Raw genomic sequence first — 26,030 nt, 5'->3', positions numbered from 1 at the left:
GATTGTTTCAAAGTGACCTGACATGTAAGTTTCTGTGTGTGATGAGGAGAGGAGGGATGGAACAAAAGAAACAATAAGAAACAAGATGTGGCCAGGCACAGTGGCTCGTGCCTGTAATCCCAAGCACTTTGGAAGGCCAAGGCGGGCAGATTGAGATCATCTTGGCCAACATGGTGAATCCCCATCTCTACTAAAAATAACAAAAATTAGCTGGGTTTGGTGGTGCACACCTGTATTCTCAGCTACTTGAGAGGCTGAGGCAGGAGAATCGCTTGAACTTGGGAGGCGGAAGTTGCAGTGAGCCAAGATCGTGCCACTGCACTCCAGCCTGGTGACAGAGCGAGACTCCATCTCAAAAAAAAAAAAAAAAAAAAAAAAAAGCCAGGCAGCGGTGGCTCACGCCTGTAATCCCAGCATTTTGGGAAGCCGAGGCAGGTGGATCATGAGGTCAGGAGATCGAGACCACCCTGGCTAACATGGTGAAACCTCGTCTCTACTAAAAATACAAAAAATTAGCAGGGTGTCCTGGCAGGTGCCTGTAGCCTATAGTTTCAGCTGCTCGGGAGGCTGAGGCAGGAGGTGCCTCAGTGAACCCGGGAGGTGGAACTTGCAGTGAGCCAAGCTTGCACAACTGCACTCCAGCCTGGGCAACACAGCGAGACTCTGTCTCGAAAAAAAAAAAAAAAGAGGCCGGGCGCGGTGGCTCAAGCCTGTAATCCCAGTACTTTGGGAGGCCGAGGCGGGTGGATCACGAAGTCAGGAGATCGAGACCATCCTGGCTAACATGGTGAAACCCCGTCTCTACTAAAAATACAAAAAACTAGCCGGGCGTGGTGGCGGGCGCCTGTAGTCCCAGCTACTCGGAGGCTGAGGCAGGAGAATGGCGTAAACCCGGGAGGCGGAGCTTGCAGTGAGCCGAGATCGCGCCACTGCACTCCAGCCTGGGTGACACAGCAAGACTCCGTCTCAAAAAAAAAAAAAAAAAAAAAAAAAAAAGAAAAAAAAAAAAAAAGAAAGAAAGAAAGAAAGAAGAAACAAGATGGGTCAAAATGGTAAAAGTTGAAGCTGGCTAAATAGCATATTGCGATTCAGTTTACAATTATACTTCTGAGAATGAAGTTTTCCATAATGAAATATACTAATAACCAAGTTTTCCTTTTTAAGTGTTTGCCTAAATAATTTAAAAAGTAGTAGGTAAAGTACTTTGGAAAAAAACCTTTCCCTACCTCACACCATAAACAAAAATTCAAAATGATCAATATCCATTTAATACAACATAAACATCATAAAACTCTTAGAAGAAAACTTAGGGAGCATAGTTTCAAGACCATGGATTTGGCAATGTATTCTTAGATATGATACGAAAAGCACAGCAACAGAAGAAAAAAATGGACTTCATCAAAATTTAAAACCTCTGTCCATTCAAAGAAATTATCAAGAAAGTGAAAAGACAATCTATAAATGGGAAAAAATCTCTGCAAATCATGTATCTGGTAAGGATCTAGTGTACAGACTAAGAACTCTTATAACTTAGTAACAAAAAGACAAACTTATTTAATGGGTAAAGGACTTGAAAGGCATTCCTCCCCTAAGATATTTAAATGGACAACAAACACCTGAAAAAATGCAACATCATTTGCATTAGGGAAATGCAAATCAAAACTACAACAAAGTATTACTTTACATCCACTAGGATTGCTATAGTCAAAAAAGAGAAAATACTAAGTGTTGGTGAAATTGTGTTACTGCTAGTGGTAATGTGACATGGTTCAACTACTGTGGAAAACAGTTTAGTGATTCTTCAAAAAGTTTAATACAGAACTACAATCTGACCCATCAATTCCATTCCTAGGCACATATGAAAAAGCACTGAAACCAGTACTCAAACAAATACATGTACACTTATGTTCACAGCAGCACTATTCACAATAGCCAAATGGTGGAAACAGTCCAAATGTCCATTAATGGATGAACAAATAAACTGTGGCACATCAATACAATGGAATATTATTCAGCCATAAAAGGAATGAAGTATTGAGGCATAAGAACCTTGAAACCACTGTGCTTAGTGAAAGAACTCAGCTGTACCTTTGTACCACATTATATGATTCTACTTACATGACATATTCAGAGTAAGTCAATCCATAGAGACAGAACACAAGTTGACAGTAGCTAGGGGGAAGGCAGAATGGGGAGCAACTTTTTAACGGACAGGGGTTTCCTGCTGAGGGTGATGTTTTGGAACTAGATAAAAGTGGTGGCTGCACAACACTGTGAAGGTACTAAAGGCCACTGAATTATTCCCTTTAAAATGGCTATATCATGTCAACTTCATCACAATAACGAAAATGTAGGCCAGACACGGTGGCTCATGCCTGTAATCCCAGCACTTTGAGACGTCTAGGCGGCCAGATCACCTGAGGTCAGGAGTTCAAGACCAGCCTGGCCAACATGACGAAACCCCATCTCTATTGAAAATACAGAAATTAGCCAGGCATGGTGGCAGGTGCCTGTAATCACGCTACTCGAGAGGCTGAGGCACAAGAATCACCTGAACGCAGGAGATGGAGGTTGCAATGAGCTGAGATTGTGCCACTGCACTCCAGCCTGGGTGACAGAATGTGCAACACACCTCCCAACCATCCCCACCAAAAATAACCACCACCCTTACAACTATGCCAAAACAAAGAAAACTTATAATTTAATCACATTCTATCTTTCTTTATAATGAAAGGTAAATTGTTTTTAGTAATTTAAGGTAAAAATGTTAGGATTCCCTAAAGTATGCTCAAAAAGATGGGAAAAGGAGATAATGGAAAACTTAGCTCCTGTCACAAAGTAATCATGACTTCCACATTTTGAATTAGCTTTTTTAAATGATAGAAGTGGTGAGAACCAATGGTGTCAAAGTGAGAACACACAACTCTAAATACGACACTCATAACCGACTCCTTAAAAAATCTGGGTAACTTCCCGAGATATAATGAAACAAAGCTGTTGTAACAAATGGTTAATTATTCAGTTATCATTAGTAACGCATTAGCAAAAAGTGGGAAATATTTTAATGCCTTTTCTCATAATAAGTCATGAAATTGGTAATTTGAAAAGGTTTAATCCTCTTGAATTCATAGTTAACATTAAAGAAAAAAAAACCTTTGTGATAGGAAGTACAATGGAAATTGCTTATTAATTTCTATTACGTAAGGCTGTGTTAGCCAATAAAATAAAAAAGATAAGGTTGTGAACATACCAGTCAAATTCTTAGTTTGGGCCACTTCCATAATCTGGACTCTTATCTTCAAGATCATTCAAAGCCAAAGATATCTCATTAGCTTCTATGTCCTGATTCTTTTTGTTTTTTAATCTATCTTTTGAGGACCTAGTTTTTAAAAATTCCCAAACTCAGAATATCCTTGAAGAAATGCTTCTGGATAGGGTAATATCTCCCAACTCATGTTTCTGCCTCTAACACGCCACTCCAACGCATACTAACACTCACCACACTGCTATCACTATACTCAAATCCATCTCACCCCCAGGAAAAAATACATCTCCCTGCTGTAAGCAGAATAAAATCCAATTCATTAGCATAGAATTTCAGAACTTTTAGGATTTAAAGCTACCTCTCCAACCTCATGACAAATTATTTACAATTCTAAAGTGTGTCATGCTTTTTCTCTTTTTCCTGTGCCCTTGAGCTTTGTGTTTATATTTCTTGGGTAAAATGCCCTTGCTCAAAATTCTTGACCTGAGTAACTCAGCTCAGGTGTTTCTGATTTTCCCAAACACTTAAAAGAAAAACACCATTATAAAAAAAAAATTCGGCCGGGCACAGCTGCTCATGTCTGTAATCCCAACACTTTGGGAGGCTGAGGCGGGCAGATTACCTGAGGTCAGGAGTTCGTGACCAGCCTGGCCAAAACATGGTGAAACCCTGTCTCTACTAAAAATACAAAAAATTAGCCAGGGAGCCGGGCGTGGTGGCTTACGCCTGTAATCCCAGCACTTTTGGAGGCTGAGGTGGGCAGATCACGAGGTCAGGAGATTGAGACCATCCTGGCCAACACGGTGAAACCCCGTCTCTACTAAAAATAGAAAAAAATTAGCTGGGCGTGGTGGCGGGTGCCTGTAGTCGCAGCTACTCCGGAGGCTGAGGCAGGAGAATGATGTGAACCCGGGAGGCGGAGCTCGCAGTGAGCCGAGATCGTGCCACTGCACTCCAGCCTGGGGGACAGAGCGAGACTCTGTCTCACAATTAAAAAATAAAAAAAAATTAGCCGGCATAGTGGCAGGCACCTGTACTCCAAGCTACTAGCAGGAGAAATCACTTAAACTCGGGAGGCAGAGGTTGCAGTGAGCCAAGACCGTGCCATTGCACTCCAGCCTGGGCAACAGAGCGAGACCACGTCTCAATTAAAAAAAAAAAAATCTGTTTTAATTCTCTGATTATTTATTTCTCTCTTTTCTTTTATTTTAGATAGGGTCTTGCTCTATCAGCCAGCTCTAGTGTGGTAATGCAATCATAGCTCACTGCAGCCTCGACTTTCCGGGCTCAAGCAATTCTCCCACTTCAGCCTCCCAAGTAGCTGGGACTACAGGCTCACACCACCAACTGGCTATTTCTTTTTCTTTTCTTTTTTGGTAGGGATGAGTCTCGCTGTGCTGCCCAGAATCGTCTTGAACTCCTGGCTTCAAGCAATCCTCCAACCACAGCCTCCCAAACTGCTGGGTTTACAGGCATGACCCATGGCCTCCTTCCTTCAATGATGGTGATTTCTTCAGTTCAGAAATTATGTATCACAATCTACATGGGCCTGCATAACCTTTATACATAAAAATGCTTGTGAACTGAACGGTAAAAACTAGAAACAAAATCTACTACAACTGTAACGTAGACAACCTGTAAATTTCTTATAATGAGACTTGCTTTATAACTAATTTGTCACCTTGTTTTGACTAAACAAAGATAATGGATAAATTTGCTACCATGTCTATCTCTCTCAAAACCAAACTGACACTTTCATTTAGGGAGCTAAGTATCTCTGAAGATAATTAATAAAAAGCACTGTCAAAAGGTTAAATAATAGTGCCTACTTGCTTTTCAGAGCTAATTTCATCCAAATGAAGGCATTTATAAGAATTACCAAAGGTGAAAGAACTTGAAATACTAATCTACTGTATGCAATTGTTTTTATGTTAAAATGTGAGAAATTTTTACTTACCTGAACTACTTATAATTGGCTGTAAAGTACCAATAGAACCAGAAAGTTCTGCTGTTTTTGCAACAGGCACACTAAATGTAAATCCAATCTGTAAAGAGAAAGAATATCCTTATACTTAGTTTTCAATAAGTATCAAATATGGAGCTTTTTTTTCTCTTTTTCTTTTTTTTTGAGACAGAGCTTACTCTGCCACCCAGGCTGGAGTGCAGTGGCGCAATCTTGGCTCATTGCACCCTCCGCCTCCTGAGTTCACACCATTCTCCTGCCTCAGCCTCCCAAGCAGCTGGGACTATAGGCGCCCACCACCATGCCCGGCTAACTTTTTCTACTTTTAGTAGAGACGGGGTTTCACCGTGTTAGCCAGGATGGTCTCGATCTACTGACCTCGTGATCCGCCCGCCTCAGCCTCCCAAAGTGCTGGGATTACAGGCGTGAGCCACCGCGCCTGGCACAGATATAGAGCTTATTTGTATCCCAAGTCAAAAACATACTTTCACCTATTTTAAGACATGGTTTATCATATTTCACTATCTCTAAAAGTGAGATTCTTATATTAATGGCAATGTCACAATTTGACAGACAGCATTTTAAATTTCTCAGACATTTTTTCCTCCAAAACAGTATATAAAATAATGATGGTGTGTTCCTAATGTCCAGTTCCAGTTTCTGAATGCCATTTTCTTTCTTTTTTTTTTTTGTTTTGTTTTGAGGTGGAGTTTCACTCTTGTTGCCCAGGCTGGAGTGCAATGGCACAATCCTGGCTCACTGCAACCTCTACCTCCTAGGTTCAAGCAATTCTCCTGTCTCAACCTCCTGAGTAGTTGGGATTATAGGCGTGCACCACCACGCCCGGCTAATTTTGTATTTTCTTTTTTTCTTCTTCTTTTTTTTTTTTTTTTTAGTAGAGACAGTGTTTCACTCTGTTGGTCAGGCTAGTCTTGAACTCTTGACCTCAAGTGATCCACCCGCCTCGGCCTCCCAAAGTGCTGGGATTACAGGCATGCGCCACTGCGCCCGGCCTCGAATGCCGTTTTCTAATAAAAAGTATGAGACTTCTGGGACAACTGATGGATTTCAGCATGTGGCAAGGAAATTACATTTGTCTGTAACATCTACTTGTGTCAGAAGGCAAGGACACAGTCAAAACCAGAAATTGACATATTAAAATAATATAAACATGCCAAATCTGGGGCAGTTTGAATATTAAACTATGTATTATTCTTACCCCAAACATTTACTTTTCCATCATGAAAGAAAAAATGCCCAGAACTTTTCTAGATTAAAGGTCAATCAAGATACGTTTTAATTAAATGCAATATAATGTAGTTGATTAGGTCCTAGTCTTTAACTGGCTCTAGGACCAACAGAAATAAAACAGCAATTAAAGGACAGTCTGGGGATAATGGGGAAATCTGAATATGGACCATGTCGTTATTAGATCATGCCAAACATCTTGGGTATGATAGCTGTATTGTGGGGATGCAAAGGAATGTCCTTTTTCTTAAGGGATACGTGGAGAAGAATTAAGGAAATTCAGGTATTTGCATTTTAACTTTCAAATGGCACAAAAGAAAATGAATATTCATATGAGTACATTATGTAGTGAAGAATATACACAATTGTTCAAAAGTTTTTTACAGAGTATTTTTTAAGTTGGAAGAAAAATAATAGTGTTTCTCACCATCAATGGCATCTTAGATTTGATAAAAATATAACATGGCTTTATATATACTAAATATGTATATTTAGTATAAATAAATATATACTATTCCTTGCTTGTTACTTACAGATGATGGAGGTAGTACATCTGCCTCAGTAGACTTTACGATTGGAGATGAAAATTTAAACATGGGACTGCCAGTGCTGCTTGGAGAGGTCATTTGTACCTGATTTTCCAAATTATTAAGACATGACACAAAAAGAGCTTTAGAAAAATAAAGTGATAATAAAAGACATTAAGCAAACTCATTATTCCAAAGACACTAAGTGTTTTTTTCCTTTTAAATTTAAAAATCTCACTTTAAGTTCTGAAAAACACAGAACTTAAGTGTTACAAAATCTGGTTTCCTCTTAGGAGTACACACAATCTTAGAGGTGGATATTTGTATAAAAAAGTAAAGTAACATCTATAAGAATATGTTCAGAAGAAGTCAAAGCAAGAAAGCAAGCATTAAAATTTCAGGAGCAGGCCAGGCATAGTGCCTCACACCTGTAATCCCAGCACTTTGGGAAGCCATGACAGAGAGAATTGCTTGAACCCAAGATTTCAAGACCAGCCTGGGTAACACAGCAAGACCTCACCTATAAAAATATTTTTTGGCCAGGAGTGGTGGCTCATGCTTGTAATCCTAGCACTTTGTGAGGCCAAGGCAGGCGGATCACCTGAAGCCAGGAGTTCGAGGTCAGCCTAACCAACATGGTGAAACGCTGTGTCTACTAAAAATACAAAAATTAGCCAGGCATGGTGGTGCACACCTATAATCCCAGCTACTCAGGAGGCTGAGGCAGGAGAATCGTTTGAACCCGGGAGGTGGAGGTTGCAGTGAGCCAAGATCATGCCACTGCACTCCAGCCTAGGCGACAGGGCGAGACTCTAAGCTCAAAAAATAAATAAATATTTAAAAAAAAATTTTTTTTAATTAGCTGGCTGTGGTGGTGTACATCTGTAGTCCCAGCTACTCAGGAGGCTGAGGTGGGAGGATCACTTGAGCCCAAGAGATGGAAGCTGCAATGAGCTGTGATTGCACCACTGCTCTCTAGCCTCGGCAACACAGCAGGACACCACCTCAAAAATAAAAAAAAATTCAGGAGCAGATTAAAAGATGTTAAGCCTAGCTGAGAAGTAAAAACATGAAACACTGAGTGCACTCCTGCCCAAAAAGTATCTTATTGGAAACACTACTTGGAAACAAATTTACAAGAATCTCCTTTGCTATGGTATTGCATAAGAGTTGATGAACACTCCATTATAATATATCCAATATATCTGTATATTTTTTTAAAAAAGCAAAACAGCATTTCCATTTCCGTTTACTATGAGTTATTAATTTCCATAATGAAAATTAACCACTGTTTATAGGATTTTTTAAAAATAAAGAATTAAGAAAGAACAAATGTCACCTGTATTTATACAATGGTTTTGTACCTTGTTTGTTAATGATTGAGACGAATTGATGGGTGATGGAGAGGAAGCTGTGATCTCAGGGGAACTAAAATTAAAAGTAGGCAATGAAGAACTGGTGATTGGTAGAGAGATTTTCGGTAATACCGGAACTTCCATTTCCTAAAACATAACATGTTGCATGATATATTTCATCTTTCACATCATTCTTTTATCTCTACTTATTTTCAGCATGAAAGTATACAGGAAGAAGATGGCACCATGTAGTGTTAACGTTGTGGGTTCTTCAATCAGAAAAACTAAACAAGATTTTTAATCCCAGCTGTGCCACCAACCAGCCATGTGACTTTGGGACCCTAACTGCCTTCTGTACCAATTTCCTAATTGGTAAAACTGAGGGGGAAAAAAAGTAATTCTTACAATATACTACAGTTGTTGTATTAATATGAAACATAAAGCTATATATATTAGCCTACCTTACCCATGGTTTTAATTTCCAGTTTCCCTGACCCACGGTTAACCACGATCCAAAAATATTATATACAATAAGATATTTTGAGAGAAAAAGAGACTACATTCATATAACTTTTATTACATTATAGTGTTAAAATTGTTCCATTTTATTGTTGTTGTTAATCTCTGACTGTGCCTAATTATAAATTAAACTTTATCATAGATATGTATTACAGGAAAACACACAGTACATACAGGGTTCAATACTATCTGCAGTTTCAGGTATGCCCTGGGATTCCTGGAACATATCCCTTGCAGATAAGGGGTTCGGGGTAAGCACCATATGGTCTTGGCATGTGAAACAAGCATTTAGTAACTGTGAGTACTGAGGAGTCTGGAGAGCCACTTTGATTTTTAACCCAACTGAACAAAGAGCATCCTAAGTCTCCAATGATCCCCAGATTAAGAACAAACAAAACAAGTTCCACTTCTGCTAAAAGCAGAGTAGCTTCTACCTGACAAATGTTCAGATATACAGTAATTATAAACTCTGGAAAAAATTATAAAGAAACAATCATCTGAAGGCATGAGAGCAACCAAAAGCAAGAAGAAACTGGATGGGAGAGGACACTCAGAAGATGGGAAGGGCTGAGAGTGAGCTTCCTGTTCTCTTTATGAGTTGGTGCCACTGAACACCTGAAGTTCTGAGAGAAAACAGCAAACCTGTTAACTGAACAACCGGCCAGAAAAGGAGGTGAGATGCAGAAACGAAGAGCCACAGAAAGGGAACCTCAAAGTCTACATATAAGCCACCCAAATCCCTGGTGGACCTATAAACTACACAGCTGTAACGCAGACGCCAAGCTGCCAAATAAAACTAAAAAGTTTAAGCTGCTGCCTACTACCGGGGAGACAGAATGAATTCAGAAGTCCACTGCCAGCTAAAATAATTTGAATACTTCAAATGGATGCAGTTTATTGTAAATAAATCACATCAATAAAGTTGATCCAAAAGCCCAAAGCAAAATAAAGACATTTCCAGATAAAACTAAGAATCTACTTCCATAAAACCTGCTCTACAAGTTCTTCAGGCTGAAAGGAAATGTTACCAAATGGAAACTCAGATTTCAGAAAGACACGAGGAATATGTGAGCAAACAACAACTTTTTTTCTCTTAATTTCTTTAAAATATATTTAACTATATACAAAGCAAAAAGTACACATTGAATTTACAGCCTCTCCAGATGTAATCCAAGTAAGTACAGCATAAATGCCAGGGAAGACCGGTAATAAATCTAACTATATAGCTGCAATCTTGTTATTTTTACAGGATGTGGTATGAAAGTAACATAAAGTAATTTGAAAAAAGTTATGGAAGACAGAGAAATCCCAAGAGGAACCACTAAATAATGCAAAAGAGGGAGAGTTAAAAATCTAACAAATTAAAATGACTTGTAACCCCAGCACTTTGGGAGGCCGAGGCAGGACAGTTTAAGGCCAAGAGTTTGAGACCAGTCTGGGCAACACAGTGAGACTCTGTCTCTATAAAAACTAAACAAACGAAAAACTAGCCAGGTGCAGTGGCATGCCTGTAGTCCCAGTACCTGGGAGGCTGAAGTGGGAGAATGGCCTGAGTCCAGGAGTTCCAGGCTGTAGTGGGCCATGACTGTGCCACTGCACTCCATCCTGGGTGACAGCAAGAACCCATCTCAAAAAACAAAAACAAAACCAATAAACACAGAATTCTAATAATAAATATTAAATAATTAAATAATAAATATCCCCTTAACCCCCAAATGGCAGCTTTCAAAAGGAACAACAGAAAACAATGGATCAATGGTAGCCCTCATTCCAACCATATCAAAAATTACATTAACTATAAAAGGATTTGGTGTTCCAATTAAAAGACAGAAAATGGACAGAAAGGCAAAACTTATTTGTATGCTGTTTACCTGAGACCTACTTTAAATATAAACATGGACAGGCTCAAAATATATGGATGGAAAAAGATACACCCTGAAACTACTAAGCATAACAAGGCTTATTCCAGTAAGAACAGTGGCTGTATTAATAGCAAAGTAGATTTCAAGACAAAAAATATTTCCAAAGGTTTTTTAAAAAGGACACTTAATAGTCTTAAAAGGACAAATCACTATGGAGCCATAGAACAAACAGAAAGTGTATGCTCTCATGAGGGCCTCAAAATACATGAAACAAAAATTGAGGTTAGGCATGGTAGCACATGACTGTAATCTCAGCACTTTGAGAGGCAACGACAGGATGATCGCTTCGGCGCAGGAGTTTCGAAATCAGCCTGGGCGATATGGTGAGACCAGGTCTCTACAAATGATTTAAAAAATCGGCGAGCTATGGTGGCACATGCCTGTGGTCCCAGTTACTTGGGAGGCTCAGGTGACCATGCCACTGCACTCCAGCCTGGGTGACAGAGTGACATCTCGTCTCAGAAAAAAAAAATAAAGACATAACCAAAGGGGTAAGACAAATTCACCAAATAAAAGTTGGCAATTTTAACCCCCATCTCTCAATAACTTAACAGGCTAACCATACCCTCCCTCCTCATGAAAAATGAATAAGAACAAAGATCTAATACTATCAGCTTATTTCTATAGATCACTATACCCAACAACTACAGAATGTATTTTCTTTAAGAATTGTCAAGCAGACCATATACTGAACTATAAAATAAGTCTCAATACATTTCAAAACACTGAAGTCATAATCTCAATCTTTTTCTAATCACAATGAAATTAAATTAGAAACCGATACCCTCCCCCCAAATATTTGGAAATTCAATACATTTCTAAATAATCCATGGGTCAAATACAAAAATCAAAAGAAATTAAAAAACTATAAAAGCAAAATTACAAAGCTTCTAGAAGCAAGCACAGGAAACTATCTTTGTAGCCTGGCAATAGGCAAATTTTTCTTAGGACACAAAGAATAAAAATATTAGAAAAAAAAATCCAGGTATCAAAAAATTTACAACATAGGCCAATCAAAGGATATCATTAAGAAAATGAACAGGCAAGTCAGACTGGGAAAAAAATATTTGTTAAGACATGTATCTGACAAAATACCTTGGTCAAGAATTTATAAAGACCTCCTAAAACACAGTAAGAAGACAACTGGCTGGGCACGGTGGCTCACGGCCTGTAATCTCAGCACTTTGGGAGGCCAAGGCTGGTGGATCACCTTAGGTCAAGAGTTTGAGACCAGCCAGACCAATATGGAGAAACCCATCTCTACTAAAAATACAAAAAAAATTAGCTGGGCGTGGTGTTGCACACCTGTAATCTCAGCTACTAGGGAGACTTCAACCTGCAAGATGGAGGTTGCAGTAAGCTGAGACCACACCACTGCACTCCAGCCTGGGCAACAAGAGCAAAACTGTCTCAAAAAAAGAAAAAAAAAAAACGACAACCCAATTCTTATAAGTGCAAAAGAACTGAACAGAATGGTCAGGCACAGTGGCTCATGTCTGTAATTCTTGCACTTTGGTAGGCCAAGGCGGGTGGGTTGCCTGAGCTCAGGAGTTTGAGACCAGCCTGGGCAACACGGTGAAACCCTGTCTCTAATAAAATACAAAAAATTAGCCAGGCATGATGGCGTCCGCCTGTAATCCCAGCTACTCGGGAGGCTGACACAGGAGAGTTGCTTGAACCTGGGAGGCGGGGGTTGCAGTGAGCCAAGATCATGCCACTGCACTCCAGCCTGGGTGACAGAACAAGACTCCATCTCAAAAAAAAAGAAAAAAAAAAAAATAATAACTGAACAGACACCTCACAAAAAAAGATGCACAAATGGCCAATCAGCACATAAAAAGAACACAATATTATTAGTCATCAAGGAAATGCAAATTAAAATTACAATGAGATACCACCACACACAAACCAGAATGACTAAAATTTAAAAGATGACTATCAACTATTGGTAAGGATACAAACTAAATAAAATGTTCATACACTGCTGGGAGGGATATAAAATGGCACAAACACTTTTGAAAACAGTATGATGGCTCCTTAGAAAGTTAAACATACAACTTAGCACCTCTTCTTCCAGGTATTTACCCCAGAGAAAAAAATTATTTACAAAAAGACCTGAACAAGAATGTTCCTAGTAGCTTTACTCACAACAGCCAGGGACAAAAGGATACGTAGTGAGTAACTATATGAAGTTGCAGAACAAGCAAAACCAACATGTGGTGGAAAAAATGAGAACAGTGATTGCCTCTGGGGTAGGAGGTGATGGCAACTGACTAAGAAGGAGGACAACTGAAATTTCTATGATGACAGAAATATTAAATATCTTGATGGGGCTTGGAATACACAGGTGTAAGTATTTGTCAAATTTATTAAATGGCACACCTAAGAATTTAACATTTCACTATATGTCAATTTTGCTATATTATAAAAAAACAACAAATATTTAACTCTACTTCATTCTATGTATGCTGAAGTATTTGGGGGCAAAGTGTACTAATGTCTTCAACTATCTTTAAAATGCACCACAAAAAAAAGATGGGACAGGTAAATCTTTTTTTTTTTTTGATAAAGCAAATGTAACACAAAATGTTGGAATCTAACTGCTACTATGTGTATCCACTGCAGAGTTCTTTCAACATTTCACGTTTGAAATTTGTCATAATCAACTGAGGGAGGAGGAGCAAACAAAAGACGCATCTGGCTATTTTTGTAGGGAAGCTTCTCTTCTCTGTTCAACCTCTAGTGTAGAACCCTAAAAACATCATATAATCTACTCTCTCATGCCAACTCCGTAAGGCACACTCATGTCCACACTGGTTCCTTATTTTACTGACCTTGAACCAATTCTTTTTCTTTTTGAGACGGAGTTTCGATCTTGTTACCCAGGCTGGAGTGCAGTGGTGCGATCTTGGCTCACTGCAACCTCCGCCTCCTGGGTTCACGCCATTCTCCTGCCTCAGCCTCCCGAGTAGCTGGGACTACAGGTGCCTGCCACTACACCCGGCTTTTTTTGGTATTTTTGTATTTTAGTAGAGACGGGGTTTCACCGTGTTGGCCAGGCTGGTCTCGAATTCCTGACCTTGTTATCCGCCTACCTCTGCCTCCAAAAGTGCTGGGAGGTAGGGCTTGCAGTGAGCCAAGATCGCACCACTGCACTCCAGCCTAGGCGACTGAGCGGGACTCTGTCTCAAAAAAGAAAAAAAATCGTTCCAAATGGGTAATTTTACATATAGAGTTCTATTAACCTGAATTTAATGGATCAGAATACATCCATTCCTGCTAAATAGCAACACTATTGAAATTAGCATAATGTGTTTATATTTCATTAAAACTAAATCTCTTCCATTTGACTCTTTCAAAGGCCCATGAAAATACTGCCCCTACAAAAATAATTTAATCTTTTTTTTTTTTTTTGAGACAAAGTCTCAATCTGTCACCCAGGCAGGAGTGCAGTGGTGTGATCTCAGCTCACTGCAACCTCCCCCTCCCAGGTTCAAGCGATTCTTCTGCCTCAGCTTCCCAAGCAGCTGGGATCACACCCAGCTAATTTTTGTGTTTTTAGTAGAGACAGGGTTTCACCATGTTGGCCAGGCTGGTCTCAAACTCCTGACCTTAGATCGTGATCTGCCGGCCTCAGCCTCCCCAAAGTGCTGGGATTACAGGTGTGAGCCATGGTGACCGGCCAATCTTTTAATTTTTTACCAAAAATTCCCACTAATTACAACTGAACAAAGAAACGATTCATGGTCTGAACATATCTGACATCTGATACAAACAAGCAGCATTACATTCCAAATAACTATAGAAGTGTGTATCTAAACCTATTCTATACAGATATAAAACACAAGATGGGGTTGGGTATGGTGGTTCACCCCCGTAATCCCAGCCCTTTGGGAGGCCAAGGCGGGCGGATCTCTTGAGGTCAGGAGTTTGAGACCAGCCTGGCCAATATGGTGAAACCCCATCTCTACTAACAATACAAAATTTAGCTGGGCATGGTGGCATATGCTTGTAATGCCAGCTACTCAGGAGGCTGAGGCAGGAGAATTGCTTGAACTCAGGAGGTGGAGGTTGCAGTGAGCCAAGATTGCACCACTGCACTCCATCCTGGGAGACAGAGCAAGACTCTGTCAAACAAACAAACAAACAAACAAACAAACAAACCACAAGGTGAGCAGAAAGTTTGGGGCCGACATCACATTAGTACCTCTTTCCTCAGAAATGTGGACATTATAACTTCAGGGTGGAACAGAGCCAGCAATGGGAAGGACTGAGTGAAGAATCCTGCGATGCAAAATTGGCAGTTGGCCAGAATGACGAGAAGGGACCCAGACAGGGGAGGAGGTGATACAGACATAAGTGAAGAGGAGTTTTTTTTTTTTTTTTTTTTTTTAAAGACAGAGTCTCCCAGGCTGGGGTGATCCTCGCACTTCAGCCTCCCTGGTAGCTGGGACTACAGGCGCTGACCACCATGCCTGGTTAATTTTTGTCATTTTTTTGTACACATGCGGTTTTGCCATGTTGCCCTGGCTGGTCTCAAACTCCTGGGCTCAAGCGAGCCTCCCAACTTGGCTGGCACCAGGTTTCTGAAGAAAGGAAAGCTTTACTTACAGTCAACCAACAAGGAAGACAGGAGTCCAGCTCAAATCTGTCTCCCCACAAATTGGCCTTAAGGCAATATGTTTATTAGGAAAGGTTTAGGGGGTAGATTCTGGGGCAGGAAAGAGGAGGTCTGAAAAGTCCCTGGGCGTGCACAGTTGTCTCTTCATGCATCTTTATGGGCCACATGTGCAAATTCTGGGGCAGTTAGAATGAAATGTGGAAATCTGGGCTGTGATGTCAGCAAGCTCATTCTGCAGACTCTAGTTGGTCATATTAGTTCCAGCCAATTTCAGTCAGCTTTGTTATCTTACAAGTGGAGAGGGCTTCAGCAAGCTGTTTCTTATCTGCCATCTTGTAAGTTCAAGAATACCTGTTAGCCACTGATTTCTTTAATTCTTTGGAGCATGGCTTCACCTTCAGCTTCAGTTTTTAAAAATAAAACTTCTGAGATCTTAAGCTGAAGCTCAGGTTGATTATCTATAGCTTAGTTTTAGCTGTCTTGCAGATACATGTTTGGTATGACTTTGCTGTATTGAAGAGTTTGTTTTATTAATATTAATAATATTTTGCTCTTATTGTCTGGTATACTAAAAATTATTTTCTGGCTGGGCACAGTGACTCACACCTGTAATCCCAGCACTTTGGGAAGCAAGGCAGGTGGGGATCACTTAAGGTCAGGAATTCGAGAACAGCCCGGACAACATGGCAAAACCCCATCTCTACTAAAATAAAAAAATAAAAAATAAATAGCTGGCCTTGGTGGTGCGTGCCTAAAATCCCAGCTACTTGGGAGGCTGAGACATGAGAATCACTTGAACTCAGAGGGGGGAGGTTGCCGTGAGCCAAGATCGTGCACTCCAGCCTGGGCGACAAATAGAGTGAGACCCTGTCTCAAAAAAACAAAACAAAACCTGGTGCCATGGTATGGGTTCTGTGCTCATCAGGCAGTAAGCCCTTTTGTTGGGTAAGAGAAATGAGCAATATCTATACAAACAAAGCCAAGTTGTATTTTCCTCATACAGAGATAAACTTTACAAAACAGGCCACAGATTTTACCAGGAAAAGTAAAAACTTGTCAAAAAAAATAAGCTCATGCTATTTGAATCAGATATCAGATTGGTGCAAATGTAATTGCAGTTTTGCATTATAATAATTTGCCACTTGATAACTGGAATACATTCTTGAATATGGTTATATTATACATCATTTTAATGCAAATTTCTTGCTTTATGTTATTTAGCTGATGACTTATTACTTGCTGTTTATTTTATATTATTTTAGACTGTGGAAATGATGTTAGACAAAAAACAAGTTTGAGCGATTTTCTTATTCGAGTTCAAAATGGATTGTAAAGCAGCAAAGAGAACTCACCAACATCAACAAAGCATTTGGCCCAGAACTGCTAATGAACATATACTGCAGTGGTGGTTCAAGAAGTTTTTGCAAAGGAGGCTGGGCATGGTGGCTCACGCCTGTAATCCCAGCACTTTGGGAGGCTGAGGCAGTCGGATCACTTGAGGTCAGGAGTTCAAGACCAGCCTGGTCAACATGGTGAAACCCTGTCTCCATCAAAAATACAAAAAATTAGCTGGGCCTGTGACACATGGCTGAGAGTGAGGCAGGAAAGGGGAAGCTCGGAGGCCTCGGGAGGCTGAGGCAGGAAAATAGCTTGAACCCAGGAGGTGGAGGCTGCAGTGTGCTGGGATCACGCTACTGTACTCCACCCTGGTCCACAGAGCAAGACTGTCTCAAAACAGTAACAAAACAAAACACCCAAAGAAGCACACAACAACAACAAAAAACAAAGTTTGCAAAGGAGACAAGAGCCTTGAAGATGAGAAGCGTAATGGCCAGCCCCTGGAAGTTGACAGTGACCAATTGACAGCAGTCACCAAAGCTGATCCTCAAACCTCACAAGAAATTGCCAAAGAACTCAACGTTAGCCATTCTATGGTCATTCTGCATTTGAAGCAAATTGGAAAGGTGAAAAAGCTCAATAAGTGGGAGTCTTGAGCTGAGTGAAATTAAAAAAAATTGTTTTGAAGTGTCGTCTTCTCCTACTCTATGCAACAACAACAAACCATTTATCGGATTGTGACATGGGACGAAAAGAGGATTTTACACGATAACCAGTGACAACCAGTTCAGTAGCTGACCCAAGAAGAAGCTTCAAAGCACTTCCCAAAGCCAAACTTGCACCAAAAAAAGGCCACGGTCACTGTCTGGTGGTCTGCGGCCGGTCTAATTCACTACAGCTTTCAGAATCCTGGCGAAACCACTACATCTGAGAAGTCTCCTCAGGCAATCAATGAGATGCACCAAAAACTGCAATGCCCGCAGCTGGCATCGATCAACAGAAAGGGCCTACTTCTTCTCCACAACAACACCCAATGGCACACTGCATAACCAACGCTTCAAAAGTTGAAGAAATTGGGCTACAAAGTTTTACCTCATCCGCCATATTCACCTGACCTCTCGCCAACTGACTATCACTTCTTCAAGCATCTCGAAAACGTTTTGCAGGGAAAACACTTCCATAACAGCAGCATGCAGAAAATGCTTTCCAAGAGCTTGTCGAATCCCAAAGCACAGATTTTTGTGCTATAGGAATAAGCAAATTTATTTCTTGTTGGCAAAAATGTGTTGATTGTAATGGTTCCTGTTTTTTTCAATAAAGATGTGTTTGAGCCTAGTTATAATGATTTAAAAGTCATGGTCCAAAACCCCAAATACTTCTGTACCAACCTAATAAATTCCTTATTTACACAAGGTAAGACAGCCCATTTCTTTTGTTTTTGTTTTGTTTTGTTTTTGAGACAGAGTCTCACTCTGCTGCCAAGCTGGAGTACACTGGTGCGATCTCGGCTCACTGCAACCTCCACCTCCGGGGTTCAAGTGATTCTCCTGCCTCAGCCTCCCGAGTAGCTGGGACTACAGGCGTGTGCCATCACGCCCAGCTAAGTTTTGTATTTTTAGTACAGACAGGGTTTCATCATGTTGGCCAGGATGGTCTCGATCTCTTGACCTCTTGATCTGCCCGCCTCGGCCTCCCAAAGTCCTGGGATTACAGGCGTGAGCCACTGCACCCAGCTGCCAACCCATTTCTTAAATATAATAAAGAGCTTTAATAACAAAAGAAAATTGGTTTGCTACAGAATCTACAAAATTTATATACTGTTTGTATGATCAATGGCATTCAAGATATTTCCTTTCCAGACAATGATATATAGTAATACATCCCCTCCCTTCACAACACTCTAGTAGAGCGAGAAACAGAGACTAAGGGAAAGACAGAGCCCCCAGACCAGCAATCGAGCCAAGTCTACTAACATAATCCCAAATCTCATTGCAAGTCAATGTATATGGCAGAAAGTGAAAACTGCCAAGGAAGTCATAATTCTGGTGAGCTATAGTACTGCTAACTAGGAGAAGCAGAGATAAAAATAATGCAAGGCATTCCACTCTAAGCCTGAAGAGCAAAATACCAATAGGCATGAAGAAATCTAAGACATCCAACAACTTCAACCAAAACATGATTTTGTTTCTGTCAACATAAAGAGAAAAGCATGTTTAAAAAGCTAAAAATATACTCCTAAAACTCATGGGTCAATAAGGGAGTCACCTGTGAAATTTTAATTAGAAACAAATGACAAATGCAAGGACCACGTATCAAAACTCAAATGGTTAAGCTAGGCTGAAATGCATTTATAATAAAACTAAAATGAGACTTGCATTCAACTCAAAGTAGTTAGAAAAAAGAACAATATATAGACAGAAAGGTTAATGTAATCAATCTTAAATTTGTCCCTACCTTTTCCAAACATTTATGGTCAGAATATATAGAGAACTTTTTCTAACAATAAATTATATATACATACACATACATATTTCTTAATATACATACAAGAATTATATATGTATACTTCCCCACAGGAAATCACCCCATAGGAAAAAAATGGATCAAGAGAAAACTCAAATATCAAAAAAACACACAGAAGGACGGCCCAAGATCTACCTATTGTCATATGGTGGAAATACTGAACTGCAAAACTACCTTGAAGAGAAAACATGGCAACATCTAATAAAGCTGAAGATGTGGATCATCCCCTATAATCCCAACAATTCCATTCCTAGACAAATACTCCAGAGAAAATATCGCACATCTGCAGACAGAAAAGTGCATATTCACTTTAATGTGTATTAGAAATCTACCAAAATGTATCCTGATGGCAGAATAGATTATGGTAAATCTACAAACTGGATAAATATATAAGCAGTGAAATTAAAAAACTTACAGTTACCTTTCACAATACAACACCAAAAAAGGAGAAATAGGCAAGTAAGAAGAATACGGGCAGGGCACAGTGGCTCACGCCTATAATCCCAGCACTTTGCGAGGCTGAGGCACGTGGATCACTTGACGGCACGGGTTTGACCCAGCCTGGCCAACATGGTGAAACCCCATCTCTACAAAAAATACAAAAATTAGCCAGGTATGGTGGCACATGCCTATAGTCCCAGCTACTTGCATGGCTGAGGCACAAGAATCGCCCGAACCCAGGAGGCAGACGTTGCAGTGAGCCGAGATTGCACCACTGCACTCCAGCCTGAGTGACAGAGCGAGACTGTATCTTAAAAAAAGAAGAATACATATAGCATTTATCCTATTCATGAACTTATTTACATATGTTTTACAAACAGACAAAACTATACAGTAATACCAAGGCTCAAATAATTTTAATTGCAATTCCCTTATTTGAAAAAGTACGGGTAGTTTTGTTTTGTTCAACGATACCCATGAAATTTAAGGTACTAGGTTAGGTTTTCAGCATACATTTTGAAAGAACTGATTCAATAGCAGATTAACTTTGCTCTGGGTCTCCTCGAACCCCACCCCTACAGGTCTCCCCTAACCACCACCACACCAGTGCTTTTTAAATAAACCTCAAGAATATATGAGTATACAACCCTACCTCCTCCTCCGGAGATTTAGAAGCAACAAAGCGTGTTCTTTCTCGTCTCATCTTGCCACCTCCACCACCTACTCCAGAAGATAAACCATTGGCTGCAGGCAAACTGAAATTTGGATATGAAAAGCCACTGGCAAATAAAAAGAAAATTAAAACAATTGATATATTATTCTGGTCCATAACTTGTTAACTAGAACTGCTAACAAGTAAAAAATATATATATATACAGGCAAATGTGATTCTAAAATCTTAGATTTTTGTATAAAGTTTCTGTTCTTTGATTTTAATCTTCAAAAACGTACATGTAAATCAAATACAGACCTTACAAGTTAAATATAAAGAAGTATAGCTGTATAAAAAATGACAGTACCTTTCTCGTTGTTCTCTATTTTGTCCAGGTGTCGTATTTTTTTCATATCCAGTCTGCGGGGGAAATACACACATATTTACATTTGCTTATTTGTTGTAATTTTCTTAATACCACCTTGCTCCCTACTAATTTTAATATTTAGAATCAGTAATTTGATGGCTTTTTAGTTAATGAATCCTGAAATTTGAAATTATACCCTGACTTCTGAATGGTAACCAAGAGTTATGGTGAGATTATACATAAAAAATGTCAGTGAGCTCAACCATTATTTTAACAAAATGGTAGTATATAGACAATACACTCACTAACCTAATCACAAAATTACTTTTACTTATCCCTCTTTTTGTCCTGCTAATTGTGCAACCAAATATACAAAGATATTCCTTTCGAAATGCCTCTCTGCAACTTAAATAATTAATATGTCCACTGAAAGGAATCAAGACTCCTTAGAAAAACGGCTGATTACAGGGCTGGGGCAGGAAATGCATGTGAAGAGCCTGAATTATCTTATAATATCAAAAACCAATTAAGTGCTCAAAAAGATACAGGCAAGAATCATCAATAATGCTAACATTAGTGGCTGAAAAGAATATAATTGGGAAGTTTCCTTCCCACAAGATACTTATTCATTATGAAAGGTAAAGTAGTAATTTTATAGTAGAGAATCCTCACAGACACCACTTTATGTAATAACCACACTGCCAGGAATGGGACAAACTGGTAGCCAGTGCCTTCTGAACAGTGAGAACAGCTCAGCACACTCCCTCAATGGTTTTCACAGCCAAAAGTACGTAACTGAAATCTAATCAGGAGGAAACATCAATCATAAAACTACAGAACATTCTACAAAATAATTGGCTTCTATACTTCAAAATTATCAGTTGTGAAACACAAAACAACAAAAACAAAAAACAAAAGGAACTGTTCTAGACTAAAGGAGATGAAGAGACATGACGACTAAATGCAAGACATGATGTTAGAATTTTTTCTTTGGGGCCAACTGACAACATGTAAATAGAATCTGTAGACTACAGTGTTCTGCAAATGTTAAATTTCTGGGTTTGATCACTGTTATGCATTACGTAAGGGAACTCGTTTATAAGAACACAGAGAAAAAGATACAACAAATGTAGTAAAATGTGAAGTTCACGAAATTTTTCTTGCAAATCTGTAAAAGTCCAATATGCTCAAAAAATATATATATGAAATATGTATATATGTGTGTATCTATATGAAATATGTGTGTGTGTGTGTGTGTGTATATATATATATATATATACTGGCTATATATCCTATGATCCAGCAATTCTATTTCTAGGTATAAATCCAGGGGAAATAAAAACATGCCCACAAAACAAAAAAAACAAAAACAAAACACACATAAATGTTCATAGGAGCATTATTCATTATAGCCAAATATATATATATATGTGTGTGTGTGTGTGTATATATATATATAGAGAGAGAGAGAGAGAGAATGTGTGTGAGTCAGGGTCTTACTCTGTCACCCAAGCTGGAGTACAGTGGTGCAATCATAGTTCACTTCAGCCTCAAACTCCTGGGCTGTCACATGATTCTCCTACCTCAGCCTCCTGCCTTGCTAGGATTACAGACAAGCACCACCACATCTGGCTAATTTTTTTAATTTCCTCTAGAGACAAGGTCTCACTATGGTGCCTGGGCTAGTATTGAACTCCTGGCCTCAACTGATCCTTCTGCCTGAGCCTCTCAAAGCACTGGGATTACAGGCACGAGCCACCGTGACCACCTTATATTCAAAATATTTTTCAAAAATTTAATGTGAACTTAAAAGTATGGAGGGAGGGCCGGGCGCGGTGGCTCAAGCCTGTAATCCCAGCACTTTGGGAGGCCGAGGCGGGCGGATCACAAGGTCAGGAGATCGAGACCACAGTGAAACCCCGTCTCTACTAAAAATACAAAAAATTAGCCGGGCGCGGTGGCGGGCGCCTGTAGTCCCAGCTACTCAGGAGGCTGAGGCAGGAGAATGGCGGGAACCCGGGAGGCGGAGCTTGCAGTGAGCCGAGATCGCGCCACTGCACTCCAGCCTGGGCAACAGCGTGAGACTCCGTCTCAAAAAAAAAAAAAAAAAAAAAAAAAAAAAAAAAAGTATGGAGGGAGATAAAGCGAATATGACAAAATGTTAATGACTGGTCAATCAACATAAAGAAATACATGGGCAATCACTGTACTAATCTTTCTAAGTTTCAAGGTTTTCAATAAATTGAGTTGTTAGAAATGAGATTAAATGTAAGTAAAGGCATAAACAGTAAGGTGTTAAGTAAACAAAAACACAAGTTAAATGACACAAAAAAACAGACAAACCCAGATTATGGGACATTTTTTATAAGAAAACTGGCCTGGTCTCTTCAAAAACCTAAGATCCAGCAATTCTATTTCTAGGTATAAATCCAAGAGAAATAAAAACATGTCCACAAAACAAACAAACAAACAAACAAAAAAACACACACATAAATGTTGATAGGAGCATTATTCATTATAGCCAAAAAGTAAAAACCACCCCAATGTCCCTCAACTGATTAATGTATAAAACAAAATCTAGTATATCCATACAATGAAATATCTACAAAATCTAGTATATTCTTACAATGAAATATTATTCAGCCATAAAAAGGGAAAAAATGAAGTACTCATACATACTACAACGCGAATGAACCTTGAAAACATTATGCTAAGTGGCTACTAGTGGGTATGGGTAGATTTTCGAAGGGTGGGAGAGATGGCAATACAAACGTTCTAAAATTTACCATTATGATGGCCGAACAGTTGAACAACTCACAGACACCACTTTATTTATAAAGTGTTTTCCAAACATGCTAAAACCACTGAATTGAAAACTTTAAATATGTATGATTTAAACTTTGCATGATATGTGAATTATCTCAAGAAACAGAATCCAATGTGGCCAGGGTGAGGGTTTGAGGTATGGAAAAACAAAACCAAAAGCAGTATCTGAACCTTGCTGAGTCCTGGTTCAAAAAAGCAATTATGAAAAACATTTCAATATGAACTGGATATTAGATAGTTTTAAGGAATTAGAATTAATTTTCTTAGATGGGATAATACAGGACAAAGTACTTAGGAGATGCATATCAAAGTACTTAGGGTTCAAAAGATAATGTCTGAAATTTACTTTCAGATAGTTCAACAATGCCACACGCAAGAAACAGATAAAGCAAATCCAGCAAAATTATTAAACCTAAACAATGAGTATATGCTAGAGTTTACTAGTCAACACTAACTTAAGATCTGATCAAGGTAGCGGCTAGGCGCAGTGGCTCACACCTGTAATCTCAGCACTTTGGGAGGCCTAAGCAGGTGGCCCACTTGAGGTCAGGAGTTTGAGACCAGCCTGGCCAACGTGGTGAAACCCTGTCTCTACTAAAAATACAAAAATTAGCTGAGTGAGGTGGCACATGCCTGTAGTCCCAGCTACTCAGGAGGCTGAGGCAGGAGAATCACTTGAACCCAGGAGGCAGAGGCTACAGTGAGCTGAGACCATGCATGCCATTGCACTCCACCCTGGGCGACAGAGTGAGACTCCATCTTAAAAAAAAAAAGAAAGATTTGATCAAGGTGACAGCTATTTTAAAAGTATACCAATTCATAATCATCACTAATTGACAACCTTAATGCGTTATACAGTTGCTAGAATGCAATGGTAGTTATATTTAACATTATTTAATCTTACTCATTCTAATCAATATTCAAAGACTGGTAGAAATATACATATACTCACACTGCACTTTTTATCTATTCTTTGATTAGTCTTCCTAAATTCACCAGATGGAGTCAGCGATGGTTTAAAATAAACACTTCGATTTGTTGCTATGGAAACTGGCTTTGGGGTCATAAGTCTCTGAACAGGAGGATACTGAGAATCCACCTGACAGGTGAACAGAAATCAAAGACATTTATTTTCGTATAAATCAATAATTCATAACTAAATTTCGACAATAGCTAATGTGACCTAAAGACCAAGAGTATTTCCTAGAGAAATATACAGTAGATACAAACAAGAGGAAAAACTGATAATAATGGAATCTAAGGTATGTATCTATTTATATATATATATGTACATAAATATACACACACATAATTCTAAAATTGGATTCAGGGATACACTGTATTTCATTCCAGACTTAATGACTTTTTACACACATGCATGCATACAAAATGGAACTATATTCAAAACAGCACTACAAATCTAAGCTTTTACAGAGTTAATTAATTTAAAAAAAAAAAAATTTTTTTTTTTAAAAGACGGACTCCTGCTCTGTCACCCAGACCACAGCTCACTGTAGCCAAGACCTGGGTGATCCTTCCACCACAGCCTCCTGTGTAGACAGGCATGCGCCACCATACCTGACTAATTTTTTTGGTATTTTTTGTAGAGACAGGGTCTCGCCATGTTGCCCAGGCTGGTCTCACACTCCTCGGCTCAAGCAATCTGCCTGCCTCAACCTCCCAAAGTGCTGAGATTACAGATATGAGACACCTCGCCTGGCTTTTTTTTTTTTTTTTAACGGAGATTAGGTCTTGCTGTGTTGCCCAGACTGGCCTCAAACTTCTGAGCTCAAGCAATCCTTCTGCCTCAGCCTCTTTAAGTGCTGGGATTACAGGCATGACCCACTGTTCCTGGCCCAGAGTGAATTTTAAATGCACGAACTAAAATGTACTTTTGTCACATTTTCCTTGAATTACTATCCATATTTCCTGAGCTGCAAATAAGATATTTTAAAACTAGCTATGGGCCAGGCGTGGTGGCTCATGCCTGTAATCCCAGCAACGTGGGAGGCCGAGGCAGGTGGATCATTTGAGGTCAGGAGTTCGAGACCAGCCTGGCCAACATGGTGAAACTGTCTCTACTAAAAATGTAAAAATCAGCCAGGCATGGTGGCATGTGCCTGTAATCCCAGCTACTTAGGAGGCTGCGGCAGGAGAATGGTTTGAACCCAGGAGGCAGAGGTTTCAGTGAGCCAAGATTGTGTCACCACACTCCAGCCTGGGAGACAAAGCAAGAGTCAGTCTCCCAAAACAAACAAAAAAACTAGCTATGAAAATATTTCAATTCCCAAAAATGTGACCAAATCCCTCTCCATGTTATTTCTCCCATTGTTATTTAAATACCAAGCCAAACCAAAAATCTTACAACGTAAGTCTAAATGGTAAATCACTGTTAAGACTTTCAAACTGTAAAATGAACTCAATTTATTATATAAGTACACCAAGTGTTTTGTTAACAATACT

At 39.4% G+C, this 26,030-nt stretch overlaps 1 protein-coding gene across 3 annotated transcripts in view; it reads right to left on the bottom strand.

Moving 5' to 3' along the window:
- Window positions 1-26,030, bottom strand: part of NUP153 (nucleoporin 153) — a 93,216-nt gene that overhangs the window by 23,456 nt on the left and 43,730 nt on the right. For all 3 annotated transcript variants that reach the window (XR_012434219.1, XM_005553949.4, XM_015449872.3), the window contains 6 exons: window positions 24,520-24,666; window positions 20,742-20,794; window positions 20,375-20,501; window positions 8,368-8,505; window positions 7,010-7,108; window positions 5,223-5,310 (listed from right to left, as the gene is read on the bottom strand). Coding sequence is in view for 2 of the 3 variants with exons in the window: in XM_005553949.4 (XP_005554006.3) it covers window positions 5,223-5,310; window positions 7,010-7,108; window positions 8,368-8,505; window positions 20,375-20,501; window positions 20,742-20,794; window positions 24,520-24,666 (652 nt within the window). In the remaining variant the exon portion in view is untranslated. The remainder of the gene's footprint in view (window positions 1-5,222; window positions 5,311-7,009; window positions 7,109-8,367; window positions 8,506-20,374; window positions 20,502-20,741; window positions 20,795-24,519; window positions 24,667-26,030) is intronic.

The sequence above is a fragment of the Macaca fascicularis genome, chromosome 4, assembly GCF_037993035.2.
Source record: "Macaca fascicularis isolate 582-1 chromosome 4, T2T-MFA8v1.1".
In the NCBI taxonomy this organism is placed as follows: domain Eukaryota; kingdom Metazoa; phylum Chordata; class Mammalia; order Primates; family Cercopithecidae; genus Macaca; species Macaca fascicularis.
This window is presented reverse-complemented; position numbering and strand designations above follow the sequence as displayed.